The following is a 24,449-nucleotide window of genomic DNA, read 5'->3' as shown; positions in this document are numbered from 1 at the left end:
GTCAGACTTCTCCGAGCGAAGATGTAATTTCCCTGTGACTATGAATAAAAGCTAGTTAATTGCTCAAGGTCTTCTCGCCTGACTACTTTGCTTTAAACAATTTGGCATAAGATTTACTTTTCCCCAACACACTATATTTTGTTTTCAAATTGTTCAGCATCGCTGTGAATGTAGATTCTATCCAGTTTCTCAGCAAAGGTTAATTAACAATTAATTTGGCATCCAAGATCAACAATACAATGTAAACTAAAAATCAGCACTACAATTCCTTTGTGGTTTTAAGTACATAATGAACTCAGCAGTAGTTTTTTTTATTCCATAGCCTGCTTAATATTCAATAATCTTTTGAATTGCCAACTCTTGTTAAATAGAATCCTAGCATCTTTCTGCACTGTAGGGATTTTATTTGGCCCGTTAAGTTTGTACAGACCCTAACCTATCCCCGTAACCCTACATTAATCATTGCCAGTCCATCTCATCTGCACATCATTGGACAGTGGGAGGAAACTAAAACACATGGTTGAAACCACACACCCCCCCCACTGGCAGAAATGGGGAAAATATGCAAATTCCAGAAAGGCAGTCACCCAAAGCTGAAATGCTGAAATCAAACTCTGGTCCCTGGTGTTGTAAGGGATCCACCGTGCCACCCACAGGGTTTCATTTGAAAGGCACATATCCATCGAACAGCAATGGTGGCTTGTCATCTATTATCACAATATTCAAAGTTTGGGAGAAGATTTGTAGCTCGGGTGCTCGTTGTTGTGGTTCTGTTCGCCGAGCTGAGGATGTCACCTAGACAGGGGACGAAACGTTTGCAAGACAAATTCCCAGCTCGGCGAACAGAACCACAACATTATAACAATATGTGGATATCCCTGCAATGGTTCCCAAAATAAACTAGCATCCTTGCAGTTGAGTGAGGGATAAAGGGAATTAATCATCCTGGCAATTTATTTGATCAGTGAATAATTTTGAATTAAGAAAGAAAATGGACAAAAACAAAATGAAAAGTCCTCTCAAAAGGCAAAATCAAATAATTATGTTCTGCAGTTACTCAAAATACATACTCAAATGTATTGAGTTAAATCAAAATCTAGATCAGAATGAAGTTAAATTTTATTAATGAACAGCAACAATATGCAGGGTAAATTCCTGCAAAAATAGCAATGTTCTTTTAGAATGCATCAGAATTGGTAACTTTAGTTGTGTTTCACTCTGCCTTTGGTATTTTATGTGCTGATATTTTGTAGGATAAAAAAATTACAATTAAACAACATATTGCTGTCTGTAGGTATTTTAATAAACTTTTCTTTCAATTCTGTATCAGCTTCCAGCAGAAGATGAAATTCTGTTGCAGAAATTAAGGGAAGAATCCAGGGCAGTATTTCTTCAAAGGAAGAGTAGAGAATTGTTGGATAATGAAGAGCTACAGGTCTGAAAAACCCAAGTTTTTATCTGGCTGGACTATCATAGAAAACTATTGAAAATTTTAACTCTGGTGTAGCAGTAACATTCTATGCTGCTGCATGTTACCTCAATAACTAGCGAGTGGAATTGTGTCTGTAATGCGATCATTATCTGATCTCTGCATTTGTTTTCCCTATTCAATAATATTAAATGTATTTTACCAACAAGAAAGAAAGGAAATGGGTGGAAATATTGTCTTAAACAAGTGACAGATGGTGTAGTTACTTGCTTTATTTGTTTATTGGCTAACCAGTGTTTCTACATGATAGGACTTCTGATTTTAACATTCGACTTGACTCTTTTCATTTTACTAGGACATAGCAATCATCAGGTTGATTATATAACCAGAGCTACATAACTGAGTTTTCCCCAGTATCCATTTATATGTAAGCTTTGCTTTCCACTCTGTACCTAAGCTCACTTTCTATGTTTCATTTTCTCTCCTTTTTTAAATTTATTTTCTTACCTCTCCAACACCCTTCCCTCCTGTAATTTGTCATTCCTTTCGTTTTTCCCTTTTTATAGATCTACTTTTTTCCACCCAAATTTCTGTAGTAACCCTTCAGTACTTTTAACCTTGTCTCTATCCCAGAATTGACACTCCCTCTTCGACAAGCGAACATCTTCTCTCTGTTTCTCTATCAATCCTCAGAAGTGGCCCATTTATGTACTCCATCAGTCCATCCCATTCTCTTGATGATCTTTCTGCCCAGCCCATTGTTGCAGCCTGTCCATCTTCTCCCTCATCCAAGCTATGACTCTCACTTTTGATCCTGTGAACGTATCTGTTATGACTGCCTCTTTCTGTATCTCTCTGTAAAATGTGTTTTCACTGGTGGTCAAGGCCCTCAGAATCATGAACTTATTGTGGACAATGGCAACAACGTCATACCGTTGACTAAAATATAGCTGAGGGATGATCACACCTTTCTTAATACCTGTAAAATTGTCATACTGGAGTCAAAACATTAGCGCTGGGTCTCTCTCCAAAAATACTGCCAGACTTGCTGTGTTTTTTCAGATCTTTCTTTAGATCATTGTTTTCTACTACCTACCTAAATACCATACCAATTTTGTCACCAAGCTATCTTCATTACGTTTCTCCAGCAGCTTTTGTGCTGAGCAACCGCTCATCCTTGGCGATTTCAACCTCCATCCTGCTCCCTCTCTTTTGAGCTCACTCCCTTCATATCCTCCCTTAACTCTACTCACATTCATCCTCAGTCTGTATTTATGGCAATCCTCTTTACTTTGCTATATCATGATCCTGCTGCTCCCATAATACCTACCTTTCATAAGACAATTCTGATCAATTCCTTGAATTGCTATCTATTCACCTCCTACTTTTTCCCCCAAATCCTACTTGCTTTGGTCTCTGTGCCTTGGAAGAAATATCTGTAAGCTGTACTTTCAAATTCTCAATCATATGACCTTTTGTTCACCATAGCATTTCTGTAGGCACTGATCTGCTCACTTGCTCCCATCTGTCTTCAATGCTTCACTAACACCATCACTAATTTTTTATCTTGGCCATTTTCACCCTTAAGTACAATACACACAAAAACTTGAAAGAATATGGCAATTGATAACTGCTTTAGCTGTTCATGGCCATACTTGACAAGACCATATAAAGAACAATCATGTATTGCTGTGTAAACTGCAGGATTACAAAGGTAATCCCTTGGCTTCTTTCCTCATTCCTGATGAAGAGTTTATGCTCGAGATGTCAACTCTCCTGCTCCTCAGATGCTGCCTCATTGGCTGTGCTTTTCCAGCACCTCGTTTTTTGGCTCCTTCTTTCCTCAACTGCAAACTGTATTCTTAAACCCCTTTCCTTTGTCTCCTTCAGTCTTGCCTCCAGTATGTACAATAAATTCATGAATGTTTTTTGCTAGCATTGAGAGTATTTTATCACTTCCCACTGCTACTTTCTTCCTTCCCAAAGTCCAAAAGGACAAATTTCTTGGAAGGTTTTCACCTATATCCTAACATGTACCTTTCTGTAATTTCTTGGCAATTTCCCATCACGGTCTTTCAAGGTTCATTTGTCCCTGTTCTTCTGTATTGACCTTACTCTACTAGAACTACTGCCCAACTTCCCTTCCCAACCCCTTCTTAATTGTTGTTTACTCTTCTTATTCCTCAAGTGCAATTCCTCTCTCTTTTAACTTTGCCATCATCACTTTTTGGCTCAAAAAAATTAAACTCAGTCCCTTCATCCATCTTAATTAGTGCCCCATTTCTAAGTAACCTTTTCTCTCCACACCCCTTAAATTGTTGCTATCTTCCAACTCCACACCTATCATTCACAGATCTGTTGAATCCCTCCTCCAATTGAATTTCTGCCATGCCATAAGATTTGAGCAGTTCCTATGAAAATCAACAGATGTTCTATATGACTGGCGAAAGTAATCCAACCCCTTTGTCCTTCTTGTTTTGTCTGCAGCCTTTGACACTATTGATCATACCATCTTTTCTAATAGGGTGTAGGTTTGCTCGCTGAGCTGTAGGTTTGATATCCAGATGTTTCATTACCTGGCTAGGTAACATCATCAGTGGCGACCTCCAAGTGAAGCAAAGCTGTTGTCTCCTGCTTTCTATTTATATGTTTGTCCTGGATGGGGTTCCTGGGGTTTGTGGTGATGTCAATACCTGTTTGTTTTCTGAGGGGTTGATAGATGGTGTCTAGATCTATGTGTTTGTTTATGGCATTGTGGTTGGAGTGCCAGGCCTCTAGGAATTCTCTGGCATGTCTTTGCTTAGCCTGTCCCACGATAGATGTGTTGTCCAAGTCAAAATAGTGGGTTTTTTTCATCCATGTGTAGGGCTACGAGGGAGAGAGGGTCGTGTTTTTTTGTGGCTAGCTGGTGTTCGTGCATCCTGGTGGCTAACTTTCTTCCTGTTTGTCCTACGTAGTGTTTCACAAACCTTGCATCTTTTCTAATGTATTTTCATTATCATCCAGCTGGACAGGACTGCACTTGCCAGGTTCCTTTCTTATCTACCTAATTGTCACTGACTGTCTCTCTCCCTAACAACTTTGAGACTAAACCAGACAATTGGCAGTCTTAGTGTCAGATTATTTTTGCCCAAGATCAGCTTCTAATCATGCATCTGTTCTATCGCAAAGACTGGCCAGTTTTCCCTTAGACCTTACCTCTGCCTTACTTCCTCATGTGCAGAAATGTTATCTATTCTTTCAGAATGTCAAAACTTAACTCCTCTAATGCAATTCCAGCCAGCTCCCATGTTCTAACCTCTGCAAAACACAAACTAAAACCTTGTCCTTGTCATAACTCCCATCAAACATTACTTCTGTATTTATTTTAATGAACATGAACACACTCTGGGGCAGGTGGGACCTGAACCTACGTCTTCTGATCATAAGCAGGGACACTACCACTGTGCCTAAAACCCTAACATCATGACTTTTTTTTTAAATAACCAGTTTGGATGCGTTATGTCACCATTCTGTGGCTATCGCATCCTGAAGTGAGACTTGAACATTTACCCTTCTGGTCCGGAGGTAGGGACATGACTATTGCTTGATAAGACTTTCAGATATCGCCCCCATGTTGGACCACTCCCAAATTGGACCCCATTTAAGTAATGTTAAAATTCTCATCCTTGTTTTCTATGGCTAACCTTTTTTCTATAATTTCCTTAAGTCCCCACAACCTTCCAAGATATCTGGTTTTCTTTAATTCTGTTTTAGCTCTTTTGTCGCTCTATCTCATTTTTGCTCATTAAGGTGCACTTTAAAATCTATCTCTGACCAAATGTTTGACAAGTTTTTAGTCACCTGTCCTCTTATCTCCCTGGTGCTATTGTTTTATAATTCCCTTGTAAAGCACCTTGGGATATTTTATGTTAATGATGATTTTGTAAATAAATGTTGTTATTAATGAATCATCAATGGAATTTTATAAAATTAAAATAAAAATTTAAATTGGATCATTTATTAAATGAAAACTAATATTAAGTTGAGACTGTTTTTAAGGAATGGGTAAATTCCTTGCATTTAAGAAAAAAAAGATTAAAATGATCTCAGACTTCTTTCTTACAACTTAGATTTCAGCAGTTATATCCGTAGGTGAATGGGAATGTATGGAGTCTTGGAAGAAGGGAGAATTATTTACAAAATAGACTGGTGTATTCTTTAATAGCAACTGTAAATCTGCTTTATCTGCATCCTGTTGTTCAATTGGGTAGGAAGAGAAAATTTTGGAAAGAAAATACAGCAAACCTTTTATTAACCAGCACCTAAAGAACCAGAGGTGTGCCAGTTGATCAAATATTTCAGATAATCAAGAGGTCCACACAAACAGTGTCAAAACACGCACGAAGTAATAAAAAAGTAAGGTCGGGTGTGTACACATCACTGCTTTACTTTATTTACAACATAAATCACTTAAGTGATAATGCAACTTTGCCTTCAATAAAACTGAGTGGAGAAAGCCTTCTTAATCACACCCTCATCTGAGCACTTGGCCATCCAGGTAGATTGCAGTGTTTAAGGCGAAATTGACTTGAAACTGAATCAACTGTTTAGATTTTGTGTGACAACTTGAATGAACAAAAAGTACATTGAGGTAAATAATTTTTTAAAACTTTAATAACTTGACAGAATAATACAGTATCCTTTATGGAATTTGAGGTATATAGTTTATGCCAGTTTATAGAGAGTGTCAATTCATACGGTGCAGATTAAAACAAAGTTTGCTGTTTCTCTTATATGAAAGATTTTATTGGGTGTCCAAAGTAGTGAATTGTCCTTTTGAAAAGGAAGCCACTTTGACAGTATTAATGAGGTGAAATCTGAGTCTTCATGACACCTTGTGTTATTAAAACAAATGTCAAAACAGTTTTATTTCTTTATCATATATTTGAAATAAAAATTAATAAAACATTTTGCCTCTGAATGCAACAGCAGAAACTCAGTGAAATCAAAAGTTATTGCGGATACAGGCAACCAAGTAGAGGTAGGGAACAGACCAAACAAGAATCAAGCATACCACTGAACCTCCAACTGATTAGCACTTTCTTTCACCCCTAGCTGTCATAAGCTGGCTTATAAGTTACAATTTTAATTTGGTTTTCATTTTTGCTTTTGTGTGATTGTTATATCAGGACTCGAATCATTGGTTACTCTCCTGTGCCTTAATTTTCTGTGTTTCAAGCTGACAGGAGCCAAAGCAATTTCCGATACATTGAACCAATTGGTTTGTGAACGTGTTCAAGTCACAGCAGATATGAGAGAACCAATCATTTAAATTGCTGACATAAACTCTGCCAATTATTTTATCATTGTGATATGTTTTAGGGACAATAATGCACACCAACATTATTTTGGCAGTGAAATCTGCCTAATGCAACAAGGGGCTTGTTTGTTCTTCTTCTACTTCTACTTCTACTATGGATTTCTAAAGGACACTTTGAGTCTCAGTTATTTAGTCAAATGTCAATCTGTATGCATAATATTCCTTTCTTATTTTGTTTTACAGAATTTGTGGTTTTTGCTAGACAAACATCAAACCCCTCCTCTGATAGGAGAGGAAGCAATGATAAATTATGAAAACTTTCTGGAGGTCAAAGAGAAAGCTGGACAGAAATGCAAGTAAGTGCCATTTATTAGCATAATTTCTGATGAAGTTGAAGAAAATCTCTTCATATTAATAAGATCATTTTCTTACTGATTGTTAAATTCAATGCATGTAATGAATTATGCAATAAAAACTATTCTGGTGTGTTTATTTGATGAACAACGTAGATCATTGAACTGTTCTCAAAATTGGCCCATCTTAACCTAAATTAAGAACATAAGTGAATTAACGAGGTACAGTTTGCTAAACAGTAATTATATCTATATAGCAGAATTCCCTCAACAGTATCATCTTGCTTAATGTTTTCAGTAGCCCAAGATTTCAGCGTGATTATTTTGAAGATGTGTGCAGTTTTATTGTGTGTAATTGATATTTTGTTCCCTTCCCCAACCATGCTTGCGCTGAATAAGGGCAGAATCAATCAACTTATTCAAGAAAGAAATAAATATGTTTCTGATGAAAAGCAGGATAAAGAGCTATAGGGAGCAGGCAGGAAAGTGGAGCTATGATCAGGATAAGATCAGCCATGATTATGTTAAATACCAGAGTGGGCTTGAAGGGCTGGATTGCTTACACCTGCTTCTAATTCCTATGTTGTTCTTGATTTGGATTGCTCATGTAAATCCCCAAAATGTCTCTTGGCACTGTGTTGTCAGACTAAAAATAACAATCTCTGTGCCAAGTTACAGCAGTAATTCAGGAAAGAAAAAACATTGTCAATTGCTTGGCATTGTTTAATCATGTATTTTATTAAAAACTATTTTTTAAATGTTGATTCTGTGGTGTTCCCTTTCAATACAATTTTAGTGAACATTTTTATATGATCTTTTTGCTATCACTACTTGCATTTTAATGTTATCCAACAGGCAGTTTTTTGCAGCTAAGATCTTCGCAAAACTCTTGCACAATGATGCATATGGAAGGATCTCCATAATGCAGTTCTTCAACTATGTCATGAGAAAAGGTAGCAGAATCTTATGTAAACTAATAGATAAATTTGTATTGTTTTTACATAATCTTAGTTATAAAACAACCATACTAAATCTATTTAAATTTTAGTTTGGCTGCATCAAACAAGGATAGGTCTGAGTTTATATGATGTAGCTGGTCAAGGATATCTTCGTGAATCTGTAAGTATCCTACCTTCGTTCAAATCTGACAATTTCTATCACACTTCCATCTTGTTGCGTTCTGTGATATCTTAACTTCACATTAAATTATATTAACAGGATTTGGAAAATTACATTTTGGAGTTGATTCCAACTTTACCACAGCTTGATGGCTTAGAAAAGTCCTTCTATTCATTCTATGTGTGCACTGCTGTTAGAAAGTTCTTTTTCTTCCTCGACCCACTCCGAACAGGCAAGTGGATATCTCCTCACCAAGTCATAAACCCTGTAACATTTATCATGTCTTAGCAATATAAACATTTTGTTCTTTATGGCTATGCTTCTAGTCTTATGTATTTTAGATAGCAGTCTTCTGTTTGGTTGTTGTGATTAGTTGAGAGTGTGTCTTATTTTCTTATTCCTGATGGGGAGATAAGGCTCCAAGCTGTTACAGCAATGCCCTGTTAAGTACTATCTGCTGAAACCTACTTGTTAAGAGCATATGGGATTCACATCAATCTCAATTGATAATTCAAGTGAAAAGCTTTCGATTGAAAGTTCGGAGCTATTGAATTGCTGAAATTAACATTCTCCTAAATTCAGTCTGTAGGTCTTATACATAAATTAATAATTTAATGTTTTGATAGTTGTGTTGGTTACCTGAATGTCATTTGTTTCAATAATTCATTTGTTTATTCACAAGATAACTAATTACAAATTTTTAATATTGGGAAATGGAGTTTCATGTAATTTTTTAAAAACAAGTTAGCAACTTATTTCAGTTTTCAAGCTACTGGTAAAATGATTTCCAATGATTATGGAGAAAAGTGAAGTACTTATTTTTAAGAAAGGTTTTATTAAAAAAAGTTATAAATAAACCTTATCTCAGTGCAACTCCCAGGTCATTTCCTCTGCCCTGAAGTCTCTATGTTACTTCCTCCCCACCCCCACCCTCCTCTCACTTATCTCTCCATCCTTCAGGCTCTCTGCCTGTATTCCTGATGAAGGGCTTTTGCCCGAAACGTCGATTTTACTGCTCCTCGGATGCTGCCTGAACTGCTGTGCTCTTCCAGTACCACTAATCCAGAACCTGGTTTCCAGCATCTGTAGTCATTGTTTTTACCTAAATAAATCTTAATTAAGTCTCAACATCCTACTCGATATTTCCAAAGATTTAATCTTAAATAAACGGGTTTTGTATCATTTATCAGAATATAAAGCTTTTCTTCATAAAATTTTGCCATTTTGTTTTTCAGGAGTAAGACTATATTATGTTATGGGACACACTTTTGATATATATTGCTGGCAGTGAGCAATTTTTAAGATGTGGTTCAGTGATCATCAAGCAAAGTTTCCAATAATGTAATTCAGCTTCTAATGAGCTAAAGGAACCTAATACATTTCTACCTTTTTTCTTTAATCTTTTTTTAAAATTACCAGTTTATGTTGAATTATCAGCACAAGTTCCACACTGCTGGAAATTGGGTTGAGACTACCTGAACTTAATTCAGATGTGGCAGTCTGAACCATCAGATTGATTTAATCGGATTTGAAGTTGCCAGAAAATATGATTTGCACTTCACCTTTTACAATAGAGGACTGTATCTCCCTGTATTTATGCTGGCACGATGATTCAAACTAACCTGACTTTCATATCTTTGATACTACTCTAGGTAAGATAAAAATCCAAGATATTTTGGCCTGCAGCTTCTTGGATGATTTGTTGGAGGTAATTGGCCATCAGAGAAAGTTTTTGAATGTTTAACTATGATCCACTGATAGCAATGGAACATAACTGATTTTGCCTGTGTGTTTATATTTGTAGCTCAGAGATGAGGAGCTGTCTAAGGAAAGTCAAGAATCAAATTGGTTTTCTGCACCTTCTGCATTGAGAGTATATGGTATGTGTTGAATACATACTATTATGATCCTTCATAACTTGTGCGGCATATCCGTTATGGTGCATGGTTTACAGTGTGATCATTTTTATTTCTTAGGTCAGTACTTAAATCTAGATAAAGATCACAATGGAATGCTCAGCAAAGAAGAGTTATCGCGTTATGGTACTGGAACTCTTACGAGTGTGTTTTTGGATAGGGTTTTTCAGGAGTGCCTAACGTATGATGGAGAAATGGTAATTGCCTACAAATAATTCACCTGCAACAATCAATCTCTTGTGAAGTTAAGAAACTGTATTGGAATTTAATTTTACCTTCTTTAAACTAAATGTTCTGTTCAATCAATTTAGAGATACTAATTTTGAAAGAATAGTTTTGTGGCAATCAAAGTCTAAATGTTTTCTCATGGCTATATTAGTGATTTTGGGCACATCAGATTAAGGATTAGACCTGCTGTGCAGTTTTAACTGCTTAGCTAAGATTTAATTTAGTAAGTTCTCATATATAAAGCTCTTTGTTCATATCTTAGGAAATATTAATTAAACTCTACTCACGCTTTAAGCCAAGTAATTTTGTTTGACTGAACTGTTAGAAGATAAATAATTATAAACAAGTGATAGGCTTGCCCTGTGTAGCAAAGAATGTGCAGCTGGTTAAATTCCCTCCTATTTAGTATTTTAATATTATCATACAAGTTTTATTGTGCCAATACGAATTCATGTTTGCCTGTTTTATGCTAGAATAAGAAAAAAGGTTTGTTTGAAGTATAACTGGGGTAGTACACTGGAACTTGGAGTTGTCAGAAGTTAAAGGTTTTTAAATAAGGACACAAAATTTCACACACACACACACACACACACACACACACACACACACACACACACACACACACACACACACACACACACACACACACACACACACACACACACCACTGACCCCTGCAGAATCCCACTAATCACTGGATGCCATCCTGCAAAAGACTCCTGTATCCCTATTCACTGCCCTCTGACAGTCAGCCAATCCTGTATCCATGCGGGTACCTTGACCGTAATATCATGGATTCTTCTCTTATTTAACCACCTCCTGTGTGGCACCTTGACAAAGGCCTTCTGAAACTCCAAATAAATCATATCCATTGAACATCCTTTGTCGAACTTGTCTTCGAAGAATTTTAACAAATTTGTCAGACGTGACCTTCCCTTGACGAAACTATGCTGACTCAGTCTATTTTACTGTGAACTTCCAAATACTCTACAATCTCCTCCTTAATAATAGATGCAAATCTGACTGAGGTCAGACCTCCCAGCCACCCTCCCTTCTTAAACAGAAGTGTTACATTAGCCATTTTCCAGTCCTCCAGGATCCTGACTCTGCTGATTTCTGTAAGATCACCACCAGTGCCTCTACAATCTCCTTAGCTGTCTCCTTCAGAACTCTGTGGTGTAGTTCATCCAGTTCAGCTGATTTATCCACCTTTCAGACTTTTCAGTTTCTCTAGCACTTTCTCCTTAGTATGGTCACTACCCTCACCTCTGTCCCCTGACTCTTGAAGTTCTGGTATGTTCCTGGTGTTTTCCACTGTGAAAACTAATGTGAATGACTTATTCAGTTCCTCTATCATTTCTTTGTTCCCCATTGTTACTTCTCCAGCCCTCATTTTGTAGTGGTGCAATTTGCTTCTTGCCTCGTTCTTGCTGTTTACATATCTAAAAACACTCTTGCAATCATCTTTTATATCACTCTCACATTTCATCTTCTGTCCTTTTATTGCTTTTTTCAGTTATTCTCGATTGCTTTTTTAAAAGCTCCCTATTCCTCTGGCTTCGCAGTAATCTTCACTGTAGTGTTTGCTTTTTATTTTGCTTTTATGCTGTCCCTGACTGCCCTTGTCAGCCATGGTTGCCTTGTCCTCCCCTTGGCTCACATCAACTCCAGCCTCTGAGATTGCCTGTTCCCTTGCAAATTGCCTACTGGCACAACAGGTCCTCAGCAGACACCATCTCCTTGATCATCCCTGGAACATTTGGACAACAAGGATACCAATATAAGGCTCCTACTGATTGACTACAACTCTGCCTTCAACACCATAATTCCAAACAAACTCATCTCCAAACTTGGGGACCTAAGTCTCTGTTCCTCACTCTGTAAATGGATTCTCGACTTTCTGATCAACAGACCACAGTAATAAGGATTGGTGACAACATCTTCTCCATGATCATCCTCGGCACTGATGTTCTGCAAGGCTACATACACAGCCTTACTGAACTCTTTATACACATGATTGTGTGGCCAAATTCTGCACCAACTCCATTTGTAGTTCAGATGTCAATGATGAAACTATGTACAGGAAAGATATCGGGTGACTGCTTAACAGCATGGTGTAAAGATGACTGTCAACATCAGCAAAATGAAAGAACTGGTCAATGACTTCAGGAACCAGAGTGGAGGGCATGCCCCTATTTGCATTAGCGGTGCTGAGGTGGAGATTGTCACTCCTGAGAACTTAATGTTCATGACTATCACCAAAAATCTGTCCTGGTCCACCCACATTGACAATATGGTCAAGCAAACATAGCAATGCCTCTACTTCCTCAGGGGGCACACCATGGCATGACAACTGCTCTTCCCAAGACCAAGGGAAACCACAGAGTTGTGATCACAGCCCAATCTATCATGCAAACCAATCTCCCATCCACTGACTTTACCTATACTTCATGCTGCATCAGGAAAGCAACCAAAGTAATCAAAGACCCCTCCCACCCTGGTTATATACTTTTCCACCCTCTTCTGTTGGGCTGAAGACAAAAAAAAGGTTTGTATACACGTACGAACTGATTCAAGAACAGCTTCTTCACTACTGTTATCAGACTTTTGAGGACCTCTTTAATGTTAATAGTGACCTCTTCTGCACCTTCTTGGTATTGTACATTGTATCCTGCACTCTGTTCTGTTATTCTGATGCGCTTATACAGTATGATTTACCTAAATAGCATGTAAGGCCACACTTTTCACTGTATTTCAGTACACCTAACAGTAATAAATCAAATCAATAATATGTTTCTTCTTCCTTGGGATGAATTTCTGGTGTGCCTCCAGAACTACCTGCAGAAACCCTTACCATGTCTTCTCGAGTTAGGCTTCCTTTCAAATCAACTTTAGCCAGCTCCTCCTTCATGTCTTTGTAGTGATTTTTATTCAATTGTAATTTCATTACAGCTTCCCTCTCTCAGACTGCAAAGTGAATTATATCATATTATGGTCATTGCGCCCTACAGGTTCCTTCACTTTCAGCTCCCTAATCAAATCTGCCTCCTCACAAATCCAGAAATACCTTTTTCCCTTATGGGTTCGACTACAAGCTGCTCCAAAAAGACATCTTGTAGACATTCCACAAATTCCTTTTCTTGACTCTGTTTGCCTGGTTTTCCTAGTCCACATGCATATTGAAGTCCTCCATAATTACTGTAATAGTGCCTTTTTTACATGCCTTTTCAAATCATTTAATTTTCTTCCCCACATCCTGAATACTGCTAGAAGGCCTGTACATAACCATCAAGCTCTTCATTTGTGAAATTCCCTCTCAGATTCTGCACCCTCTGACTCTATATCACTACTTGATATCGATTTAATTTCATTTCTTATTAAAAAGGCAACTCCATCCCTCTGCCGATCTGCTTGTCCTTTCAATAGAACATGTATCCTTGGATATTTAGTTCCTAGCCCTAATCTCCTTGCAACCACATCTCTGTGATACCCACAACAACATATCTGCCAATTTCAATCTGTTTTGCAAGCAGATTTACCTTGCGTTGTGTACTGTGTGCATTCAGTACAAAACCCTCAGTCCTATGTTGACTGCACCCTCTCATAGATGTTTCCTTATCTGATGTGCCTGAAGTTAGATTCCTGACCCTTTTGATACTCTGTCCTATACTGGTTTTGGAAATTTTAATAACCTCTCGTTGAGGCCAACCCCACCCCAGCAAATCCTCCCTGGGTTAAAGTCCTTCTGACTTTGATTTGTGCTGTCAGTTTGTCTACCTTACTCCAAATGCTTTGTGTATTAAGATAAGAGACTTTACATTTCTTCTATCACTGTGAGTGCTGTGTTATTTGCTTTTCAAAACATGCAGCAATCCTTTCAAATCATGGTTTAAAAAGGTTCCCTTTCATGTTGCACAGTAGTAATTATAAACAGAGAATAAAATGTGTGTGGCAAGAAGTGACTGATTATTGCTCTCCACATAAACACCAATATTGCTAGTAGTATTTTATTTTGTGAATCTGAATTTAAGAAACTGGTCATTCATTATGTTAGCAATCTAGAATGTCAAGAACATTTTGAAATAAAAACACATCCATTCTTTTGAAATTGACTTTTCTGACATCTTGTCTTAAGGATTACAAGACATATTTGGATTTTGTTCTTGCTTTGGAAAACCGAAAGGAACCTGCTGCTCTCCAGTATATCTTTAAATTACTGGATATGGAAAATAAGGGTTACCTTAATGTTTTTTCCCTAAATTTCTTCTTCAGGGTGAGTATTAGTTCTAGTTTTGAAGTCTTATTGAATTCAATGTGCATATTTCAAAATTGTTATAGATTTTCTGCTTGACTATTGGTGAATTCTTTATCAAGGTGAAAGATGTTCGTGCTAGAATTGGAGCTTTTATTTCAGGCATGTCCGTATCGAGCATTGCCCTATCAAGTGCTGATGCATAACAAAACTCTTCCAAAAAAATGTCTCTGCAATATCTTGAAAAGCTCAAACTGTGTGCCATACCGGCATAATGCTATTTCTATTTACTGTTTCAGCCATTCTGTGGGCTTTATGAACATTACTTACTCGTATCCTGTTAGAAACAATTATTTAAATTGTCGGCATATGCTTACTGGGAATTAGATTAAAATTACTTCAATTCATTTTACCACTTCACATGACCACTCTGTGTTGTCTTTAAATTGTCATTACGTGTTTGACATTCATATGTGATGAGCTGAAATTTCCTTGAATAAAATGTAGGTAAGATCAAAACCCTTGCACTTTGTTTTTGCTGCAAAATCTGTTCCATAACTACTGGCACCAGCTGTCTGCCTGACAACTGTCGGAGGCAGAGCCAAACTACTTACAAACTTGGATCAGATTTTTGTGATTCTGAACTACTACTGCACCATTTACTGGCCCTGCTGAGCACTGACTCTATAATACCACCTGATTCCAACCATACTTTGGCTCAAATGCTGCTGAAACCATATCAGTGCCTTTGCCTGTCTAAAGTTAACTAGTCCAATGCTCTCCTAATTAGCTTCACTTCTTCCTCAGCATTCTACCCTCTCTAAAACTTGGGCCATTCAAAACCTGTGTTAAAACACAGCAAATTTTGTTTGCCCATCACTGCTGTACTTGCTGGTCTACTTAAACTGCTGGTTAAGTCACATATTAATTTTGAAATTGTTTTCAAAGCCCTCTTTTTTTTTTAATCTGGTCCAGCCCTACAACTCTCTAAGAAAGCTGCACTTCTCCAATTCTGGCCTATTAGTTACCTCCTGATTTTAATTGATACCTATGGCTTCAAATAACAAGCACCCCAGTTCTGGACTTCCACTCTAAAACTTCTATCCCTCTTCCTCCATAAGATGCTTCTGAAAATCTCCTGTACTAGCCCTAATATCACCTCATATAGCTTGCTATCCATTTTCTGTTTGAAAGCACTTGTGCATTTTAGTACGATAAAGGCATTACACTGATGGTGTTGCAGTAATAGTAGCAGTAGCATAGAGGATCCTTGCAACCAGCAGACAATGTACTTTTATTCCATCAATCTGGTGTACATTTCAACACTCAAGTCCTTTTGAGGTTTAAAAAAAATGATGCAGTCATCCAGTTTCTCGATTTGTGTCCTGCTAATTAATGTAACAGATTTTGTGTGGTCCAATGATATCTCGTTAATATGCTGTATATACTTGTGTAAAAGTCAAATTTTTTTAGACTACTTTTAAGCTTAAATTTATGGGGTTGACTGTTACATGGATACTACTTTTGAGGGGCTGAAAATACCACATACTTGCAATTTGCAAAGCCCAATTGATCTCTAAATGAATAAAGAAAAAAAATAATGAATTACAGTAATTCCACAAGTGATACAAGGGAACTGAATTCAGCTGAACTGCACACAAAGGAAGGTTGTCACCTGACTCTGGCCTGTTGTTTCTTAAACTTTTGTGCCAATTTCTTCCATGTCCCTCCATTTTCTCTTGTTTACTGTTTTAGTTTTTCAATTAACATTTTAAGCTGTTATTTCTGATTTTTAAAAAAAATTAGATGTTTAACTCTCATACAGTCTCATTGATCATTGTAGTCATGAAAAATTGTTGGTAGCTGCACGGTAATTATAGTGAAGTAAATGCATATAGACTTGTCTATGTAAGAAATGATGGCGTGATAAACTTTGTATTATATTAATTATAGTGCTTGTTCAGTAATGACTTAAGAAATCTGTAGCCTACTGTTGGTATGAATTGTACATCAAAACAATTGCATAAAAAATCAATTTCCTCATAATGTTTATGTCCAGAATAATACCTTGGCTCTCATGTTGATCTGTTATCTATGAAGAACTAAGGTCAACTTTTACACAAGATATCTGGAAAATTCCAAAATTTATAGGGAGTTGATTTTTTTTCATGAGATCAACTCTTAAGTATATACGGTAGCTTTCACTAATATTTGCGTATTTAAAATAATCAAACATGTAATCATGCTTCTGCAATTACTCGTTTACAATTTTTGACTTGGTTTTTTTTTCATTAATATCAGCTGTGCATGTGAATTTTCTAAAAAGTATTTTAATTTTGATAATATTGAACTAACTAAGACCAAGAAAGTCCCAATTTAATTCAGTCTTTTCCAAACTTATGTTGATAAGTATGATACCACTGAGAAGGCTAAAGTTAACTTATGATTCTGCATTTGTGAAGGAGGGCTGGAATGGCAACCCATCAACTATAAAAGTTTGCTCGGAACTTTTACCCATACTATCATTCAACTATCCACTAAAGTGTATTCTAGTATGCTGTAATAGGACTTTCCTGAAAGGTGGAATGTTCTGTTAAGACAAGATGTTTTGCTCACTTGCTAACCTAATCTTAACATACAGGCAAGCACTAATTCTTTATAATTCAATTAAATCTTACTGTAGTTCTGTAATTTTTAATTTATACAGGCTATACAAGAGCAAATGAAACTTCATGGGCAGGAGCCAGTTTCCTTTCAGGATGTTAAGGTATCTTGCACCATCAGAAGACATTTTGATGTTTAGGAATACTTTACAAATACAGCTATTTTGGAGGGAAAATGTTGAGTTTCCATTGTACAGCAACCTATAGTCTATAATAAAAACAAAGTGCTGTAAAATCTCAGCAGGTCTGACAGCATCTATAGGCATGAGGTGAAGTTAACGGAGTCCAATATTACTGTTCTACCTCTCTTGATTTCCAAAGAAGTGTGATGGGTTTTATGCTATATAGACTGTGTCTACAAAAGTTATAGCAGAGGATGTCCTGTGTTTTGTGTGTGTGTGTAACAAAATTTCAGTTGTGCTATAATATTGAAATGTGGCTGGAATAAATTATTCTTGCTGCTGCTGTACATCCAGTACTTTATGGCATTTCCAAGTAAATAGTACAGCTAACTTTTTTAATCTTACACTACAGCATAAAATCCCATTATTTTCATTATTCTGATTCTCTGGGTTTGAATTTCTGATCCAACAGAACTGTGCAAACCCCTTTCCAAATTAAATAATGATTGCAGCTATGATGCTGTGGAGTTAAACCTACAACAGAGATAGGACTAAATAGAAAAAGAAATAATAATCGAACAAAGGCCATGAGTAATAAATTGAGATTACCTATTTCAGTTTTAAGACACATTGTGGAGAAGGTACATCTCTATATTCTGGCGTGGATTAAAAAAAATTCAAAAATGCTGAAAACTCCAAACATTGGTCAAGGAACAAGTTCTCAGGTCATCTTAATTTGTCCTTTTGATTCAGCATTATAGAAGAAGGCAGGAGTAGATTGTTTATAATGCTTCAGTTAAAGCAGTACTCTTTTAGCTGCAAAAGTATCTCTTCAATATAGCTTATGTCTCTTAATGCATTAAGAAATATTGGATTCCAAAACATAATATTTAGTTGCAATGTCACTTTCCCAATCCTCCATTGTAAAATAGCACAAAAAGAAGAAATTAATTTTTTCTATAGGTTGTGGGACCTATGTCATGACCGCTTTTGTAGGGGAGATTCTAAATCTCCATTCACAATGAGCCATAAGCATGAGCTGTTTTCCTAGAGTGGCCACTTTTGAGCCTATTGCCCAATTCAGGAAGGTAGAGAGCCTCCTGAAGCACACTAATCAGTCAATGGCTCCAGGCCCCTCTGCAGCAGGAAGTAGTCTTTTGCTTGTCTCCACACAGAAGTGTGACATTTTTGTGCTAATACCCAAGCTGCAACAAAAGTTCACTAGCTTAGTTTCTGAGATGAATGGATTGTCCAGAGGAGAGATTAAATTGACTATGCTTACTCGCTTTGAGTTAAGCTTGTAAAGTGACTGGGATAGATAGGAAAAGTTACCCTTGTTTGGTAATCTAGAACTTGGGCTCTCATACCTAAAATAATAACGTTGATCATTCAGGCCTGAGATAAATACATTTCTTCATTGATAGGATTGAATCTTTGAAATGTTCTACCCTGAGAGCATTTTTTAAAACTCATCCACAGGTCAGCTAGACTAGGTGTGTATGACAGTTTCCTTTCGTAAAGGACATCACTAAACCAAATAGGTTTACCCCACAGTTGACAATAATTTAATTTAATGGTCATTATTAGATTCCTAATTCTAGATTTTTGTTGAATTCCAACTTTGTACCCAGACCACTACCTGGATCTGTGGATTAATTGTCTCGCAATAATACCACTAGGCCATAATCTTCTCCCTTTAAAAAAGGTACTAATAGCAATGGGGCGAGATACATAATTAGCTAAGTTCCTCTTGAAGAGTAGCAAACTTGGAAGGTCAAAGGGCTTTATTTCTTATGCCTGGACTGTCAAGATTTTTTTCAGAAAACAAATAAAACTAAAGTATCTGTCATAGAAGCAAAAGGTTATACTGAAAACTTTGTTCTTACAGGATGAAATCTTTGACATGGTTAAACCCAAAGATCCATATAAAATCACCCTTCAAGATTTAATAAGCAGTGGACAAGGAGACACCGTCAGCAGTATTCTAATTGATCTGAATGGTTTTTGGACTTATGAAAACAGAGAAGTTCTTGTTGCAAATGACAATGATGGTAGTGCTGATCTGGATGATTCATGATTCTATTAATACAACTGACTCCTGTACTGAGTTTGTAAATTGTACATGATAAATAGTCAAATTTTTATTAAAGTTGTGTAGTATACAAAAGTGATCTTTCCTTATTTATAAAGAACTAAAATAAATAATGCAATTATATAGGTTAAACAATACAATATTGTTTCTAGTATTAACAGTTTAATTACAGCAGATGCATGATATGAAAACCAAAATTAGAAGAAAGTTCACAAGGCACAACTGCATTTTCAGTGAATTAAGGCATAGCTGTTTTTCAGGATAACAGGCAGTGCTGAACCCTTGCATCATCTTCTGTAGGATAATTTCCTCTAGGTTGGAATAGGATCACTTTTTTGTTTAGTTTCTGTTATAATGGTGGGATCACTTTCCATTTCAAAGCTGACATTCACAAATGATGCATTAACTACTGGCAGACCATCATGTGCACTAACCATCTCTTGCTGCTGTTCCATTTGCTCTTGGTAATTCTTTTCAGCTTCTTCTGACATTTTATTTTCTTCCTCTTCCTCCTCCTCCTGTAACATTTACATGCATTAGCAAGCCTAGCTGAACAAGATCCTTTTATAAACTTATCCTATAAATAACTTTCTAACTTTATACTTTTATGCCAATTCCATGCTATCCTCTCCTGTTACAGACATGATTACCTGTGGGTTAATTTCATGTTGCTGAACTTTAATAGCAGGTCTAGCATGCTGTTCTACTACAGGGAATACTCTATTCTTTTGACATCTATAAATGCATTTAAAGAACTGGATGCTGACTAATTTAATTGCCTATTACACAGACACTTATGAACTTTGTTAACTCCACACAAAAAAAAACTTCTCATAGCTGATCTCATGATCTACCTAGGTAACTTGTTTACCACATCAGCTTGCAAAGCCCACAGTCAGTTGTATCTGATTTTATGATATCTACACAAATCACTTCCAATTTCCTGACTTGGCAACTGCAGTAACTGGGCAGAAATACATGTCATACATGCTTGCTTATGTATTGATCTTCCTCTGACTGCATGAAACATCAATCTCAACTACATGGAAGAGATATTTTAATTTGCAAATAGTTTGTGGAAAATATGCTGCTTCCATGATCAAGGATCACTTGGAAAAGCAGTGATTTCACAAAATTGGATAAGATGGATGTTTCACTACATCAGTGTATTATTCCTGCTTTCCTGTCTGTAGGTATTAATAGTCGAATGATAGTTCAATTTTTTTCAAATATCTGACTCTTGCGTATTTAAAAGGATTTGAATCACAACATACTCACACTAGAAAGCAAATTCAATTATCCTTGTAAAATTTAAGTCAATATATTAATAGCCTAGTTGACAAAGCACACTAAATATTAGAAATTAAAGAGTCTAATCTAAGAATTTCCTGAGTTTATAAAGAATTAAGTTTATCTATTGTTCATTTATAAAACAAGTGAAATGGCTTGCTGAATTTAACTTATTGAACAAACATATGCAATCCACTTACCTCCTTTTTTATCCTGTAGTACTCGTCAATAGCATATTGGTACTTTGGAGCATTTATACCAAAAAGTGAAGCTAACTTTTCTCCCAAGAAGTCACAAACTTTATATATATATATAAAAAAAAAGAAGCTTGTTAGTGACAGCTTAAATTTATGGTGAACAAGATGGTGCCAAAAGCCCATTTTCTTCTAGAATAATCTTGCTTCCACTATTTTGCTATGATTGAAGTCTAGATTTCATGGTTCTCCACCATTTAATCTTGAATCTTCAGCCATTATTTCAAAGATTGTCATTTATCTCATCTCTGAAGAACTTAATGCCATGACCTCCAAAATCCCTTAATATTCAATGAGGAATGTCAAAGTTGATACTGTTGCAGCCTGATCCTGTCCAACTAACTTTATTTTCCCTACCTGCATACAATGAATCTTGCAAAGTCTCCTACTGCTTCAGTCAGTTTGTTTTTAAAATGTTCAAGGGAATGAGAATTAATGACTGGGCCAGCATTTCCCAAATACCTTTTAGAAGATGTGGTGAGCTGCTTTGTTAAACTGCAATTCTTGGCATGTAGGAACATCTTTTAAGAAGCTGGTTTATGTATTTATTTCTTTCTCTATGGATGTTTACACTTTTCTATCCATAATACTTGCCTAGGTTTTTTTCCATTTTAATCAACTTTTCCACCAAACAATAAAACATGCCTGGATGCTAACATTCTGCAGAATCATTGTTCTATTTGTATTCCTTCCCTCCCTGACCTCCAGGCTCTGCATTTGCCTTTGGTGCTTCTAGAGAACATAGAACATAGAAGAATACAGCGCAGTACAGGCCCTTCAGCCCTCGATGTTGCGCCGATCAAAGCCCACCTAACCTACACTAACCCACTATCCTCCATATACCTATCCAATGCCCGCTTAAATACCCATAAAGAGGGAGAGTCCACTACTGCTACTGGCAGGGCATTCCATGAACTTACGACTCGCTGAGTGAAGAACCTACCCCTAACATCAGTCCTATATCTACCCCCCCTTAATTTAAAGCTATGCCCCCTTGTAGGGGGCATAATAATAATTATGGAATAATTATGGAAGGTGGAATAATAATTACCGTTCCCTTTCCCATTGGTATTCAATGACTTCTGCTATAAGGCTGGACTGCTTTACTCTCCCTGACAAAACAGCTTACCAACAGTTTAGACTTGCATTTGTAAAAACTCTGGAAAGAAGATAAAAGCAAGTACTAGAAAAAAGGACATTTGCTTAAAAATTAACCTATCAATTTTGCAGCATTAGTGCTCGCAAGGTATTGTCATTAATGCCATTTTTCTTTTTGGTCACTTAAGTCATTTCATAATTTTTCTAAAACAATACCTTATAAAGATACTGATTTACCTTGCCCCTCCCTTAAGTCTAATAAACAAAGCTAGAAGAGCAATATATAGAGATACAGATGAGGTATGCTTAATCTCTGATACTGCTCAAGTTGTGGTGAGCCACCAGAACACTGACCAATTTTACAGTAGGTTCACGTGCACTGAATATAGCAAAAAGGTATTGAAATACAAAACAAACCTACATACCAATGACTTGCACATGAAGTGATCCTATTAACATCTCCCTTGTTCAACTGAGGAATTGAATCAGCTTGGCACCTCAATTTAACATTGAACATCAGAAGTTGAGTGTAGAAATGCAAACTTAAACCCAGAGTCAATTAGTAAGTCTACGGGAAAGTTTGTTTGCAGTTGAACTGCAAATATTTTTTAAAATGACATTTAAGTTACATTACTTCTTCCTGTGCCATAGTTTTTGATTAGCTAATAATTCTCAAGGGTTTTTTTGTAAACTTTAAATTGAGGAAGTTGTAAATGTGGATTTCAAATAGTGAAACTTGTATGTATTGTTCACACAAAAATCAACATTGTAGTCCATTATAACATAGATGTAGATCATACCTGACAGTGTACCTGTAGCAAATCTTAGCATGTAAAACCACAGAAATGGACCCCAAGGAAGTGTGCTCTGTGAATAAAATGTTTCACATTATGCATTAGCCGCTGAAGTTGTTTGTGAATTAGATTAGGAACTCAATGAACTTCAACCTTACAGTATCAATCATAGGCAATAAGTCTTTCTTTTCATCTTCCTGGTCCTCCTCATCCGTGCTGTACTCCTCCATAGTTTCGCCACTAGCAAAGTGAATGATCCTTCGAGGAAGCTTTTGCTTTTTCATATTCACGTCCCCAAGTTCTACATTTTCAAATGATTTTCCATTTGCCTGCAACTTTCAAGGGAAGAAAACAGTTAAACAATCCAAGTCAATGCTTGTTGGGTACATACAAATCATGCAGTATAGTACTTGGAAAGACTGGGTCACGTGATTAACTTTTTTTTTTGCCTATCTTTGCAAGTCAGGCTCGAATTTAAACAGGGGCTCGGGGGGCCGGGCCCGGCCCAGGCCCAGCCCAGCCGCCCATCCACTATTGCTGGGGCTCGAACCTCAGCCGCTCGGTCCTAACCTCACCTTCTCCGCGTCCGTGTTACCGCCGGCTAGCAGCATATTGCCGGGAGTAAGGTAGAGGCCGAGACCCGGTAACTTCTCCGCCATTCCCTATGAACGCACAACAGCCCAGTGCCCGACAGGAAGCACCGCCCGTATGAGGCCGAGCCCCCCTCTTACCCCGCCCGCCTGTACTCTCTACAAGGTTATACAGGAACTGTCGAAACAACGTCTGTCAGCGTAATCTTGATTAGCCAGAGAGGAAAAAAAACACAATGTTTACTACTGACTGTACCAGTTCGCTCATTAGCAAATTAATAATTTATTATTTACTCACGAACCTTAAGACTTGCTTGAGTACACTGCTCAAATAACAAACCCAAATGAAAAGGAACCGTAGGTCCAACACTTAGTAGAAAACTGTCCCCAAAAATCCAAATAAATCAGTTCCAGACTTTAAATTGAAAAGACTGTAGCTGGCCCTGAAATCTCTGCTTATTGGATAAAATCCTTGTAGGCCACCGCATCTGTTCGATAAAGTGGACATTAAGAGTTCTGTTCTAGAGCTAATGATACCCCAAAGGGTTATGGGTTTGGAGGGAATTACAGAGGGAGACTTCTATTATTGATCATAATCGATCATTTGTGGTTGTGATAGAGTGATAGGAAGCATAGTTTCCTGCTGTATTCTACCAGTTTAAAGTTAGACCAGGCCCTTGTGTATTGTAAGAATAATATTTCTAATATAATAGTTGTAATAAATGTCTGTTAGATTCTTCAAAAACATTAGCCCCGCCCAGGTGCTTGTGTTACGGAAATAACCTAAGCATTACTGTATTTATAAAATACCTTGTTGGATGTGAACTCACAACAGCAGCGGAGGTTTGTACATACAGGACTCCAGTATCTTGGTGGTAGCTATTTGGGAAACTAATGAAGACCAACCAGACTACAATGGAGAATTTGGACAAAGGGGGGACAGTTCC

At 37.0% G+C, this 24,449-nt stretch overlaps 2 protein-coding genes across 5 annotated transcripts in view; one reads left to right on the top strand and one right to left on the bottom strand.

Annotated features, from left to right (window-relative positions):
- Positions 1-19,571, top strand: part of ppp2r3c (protein phosphatase 2, regulatory subunit B'', gamma) — a 33,620-nt gene extending 14,049 nt beyond the window's left edge. For 2 of the 4 annotated variants that reach the window (XM_072568879.1, XM_072568880.1), the window contains exons 3-12: positions 6,975-7,087; positions 7,940-8,037; positions 8,133-8,203; positions 8,303-8,435; positions 9,856-9,911; positions 10,008-10,083; positions 10,180-10,316; positions 14,483-14,620; positions 17,307-17,366; positions 19,273-19,571. In XM_072568879.1, the coding sequence (XP_072424980.1) occupies positions 6,975-7,087; positions 7,940-8,037; positions 8,133-8,203; positions 8,303-8,435; positions 9,856-9,911; positions 10,008-10,083; positions 10,180-10,316; positions 14,483-14,620; positions 17,307-17,366; positions 19,273-19,461 (1,071 nt within the window). In that variant the 3' untranslated portion in view covers positions 19,462-19,571. Of the gene's footprint in view, positions 1-1,330; positions 1,436-6,974; positions 7,088-7,939; positions 8,038-8,132; positions 8,204-8,302; positions 8,436-9,855; positions 9,912-10,007; positions 10,084-10,179; positions 10,317-14,482; positions 14,621-17,306; positions 17,367-19,272 lie in introns of all 4 variants that reach the window. The other 2 variants (XM_072568877.1, XM_072568876.1) reach the window with 2 other exon arrangements.
- A 47-nt stretch (positions 19,572-19,618) lies between these two features.
- On the bottom strand, positions 19,619-23,656 carry fam177a1 (family with sequence similarity 177 member A1). Its single transcript, XM_072568881.1, has 5 exons — positions 23,488-23,656; positions 23,071-23,247; positions 22,919-22,985; positions 20,967-21,064; positions 19,619-19,994 (listed from the first exon to the last, which is right to left on the bottom strand). The coding sequence occupies exons 1-5, from the start codon at positions 23,569-23,571 to the stop codon at positions 19,788-19,790; spliced, it is 633 nt and encodes a 210-aa protein (XP_072424982.1). The 5' UTR covers positions 23,572-23,656; the 3' UTR covers positions 19,619-19,787.
- Positions 23,657-24,449: the final 793 nt, after the last annotated feature.

The sequence above is a fragment of the Chiloscyllium punctatum genome, chromosome 4, assembly GCF_047496795.1.
Source record: "Chiloscyllium punctatum isolate Juve2018m chromosome 4, sChiPun1.3, whole genome shotgun sequence".
Taxonomy (NCBI): domain Eukaryota; kingdom Metazoa; phylum Chordata; class Chondrichthyes; order Orectolobiformes; family Hemiscylliidae; genus Chiloscyllium; species Chiloscyllium punctatum.
This window is presented reverse-complemented; position numbering and strand designations above follow the sequence as displayed.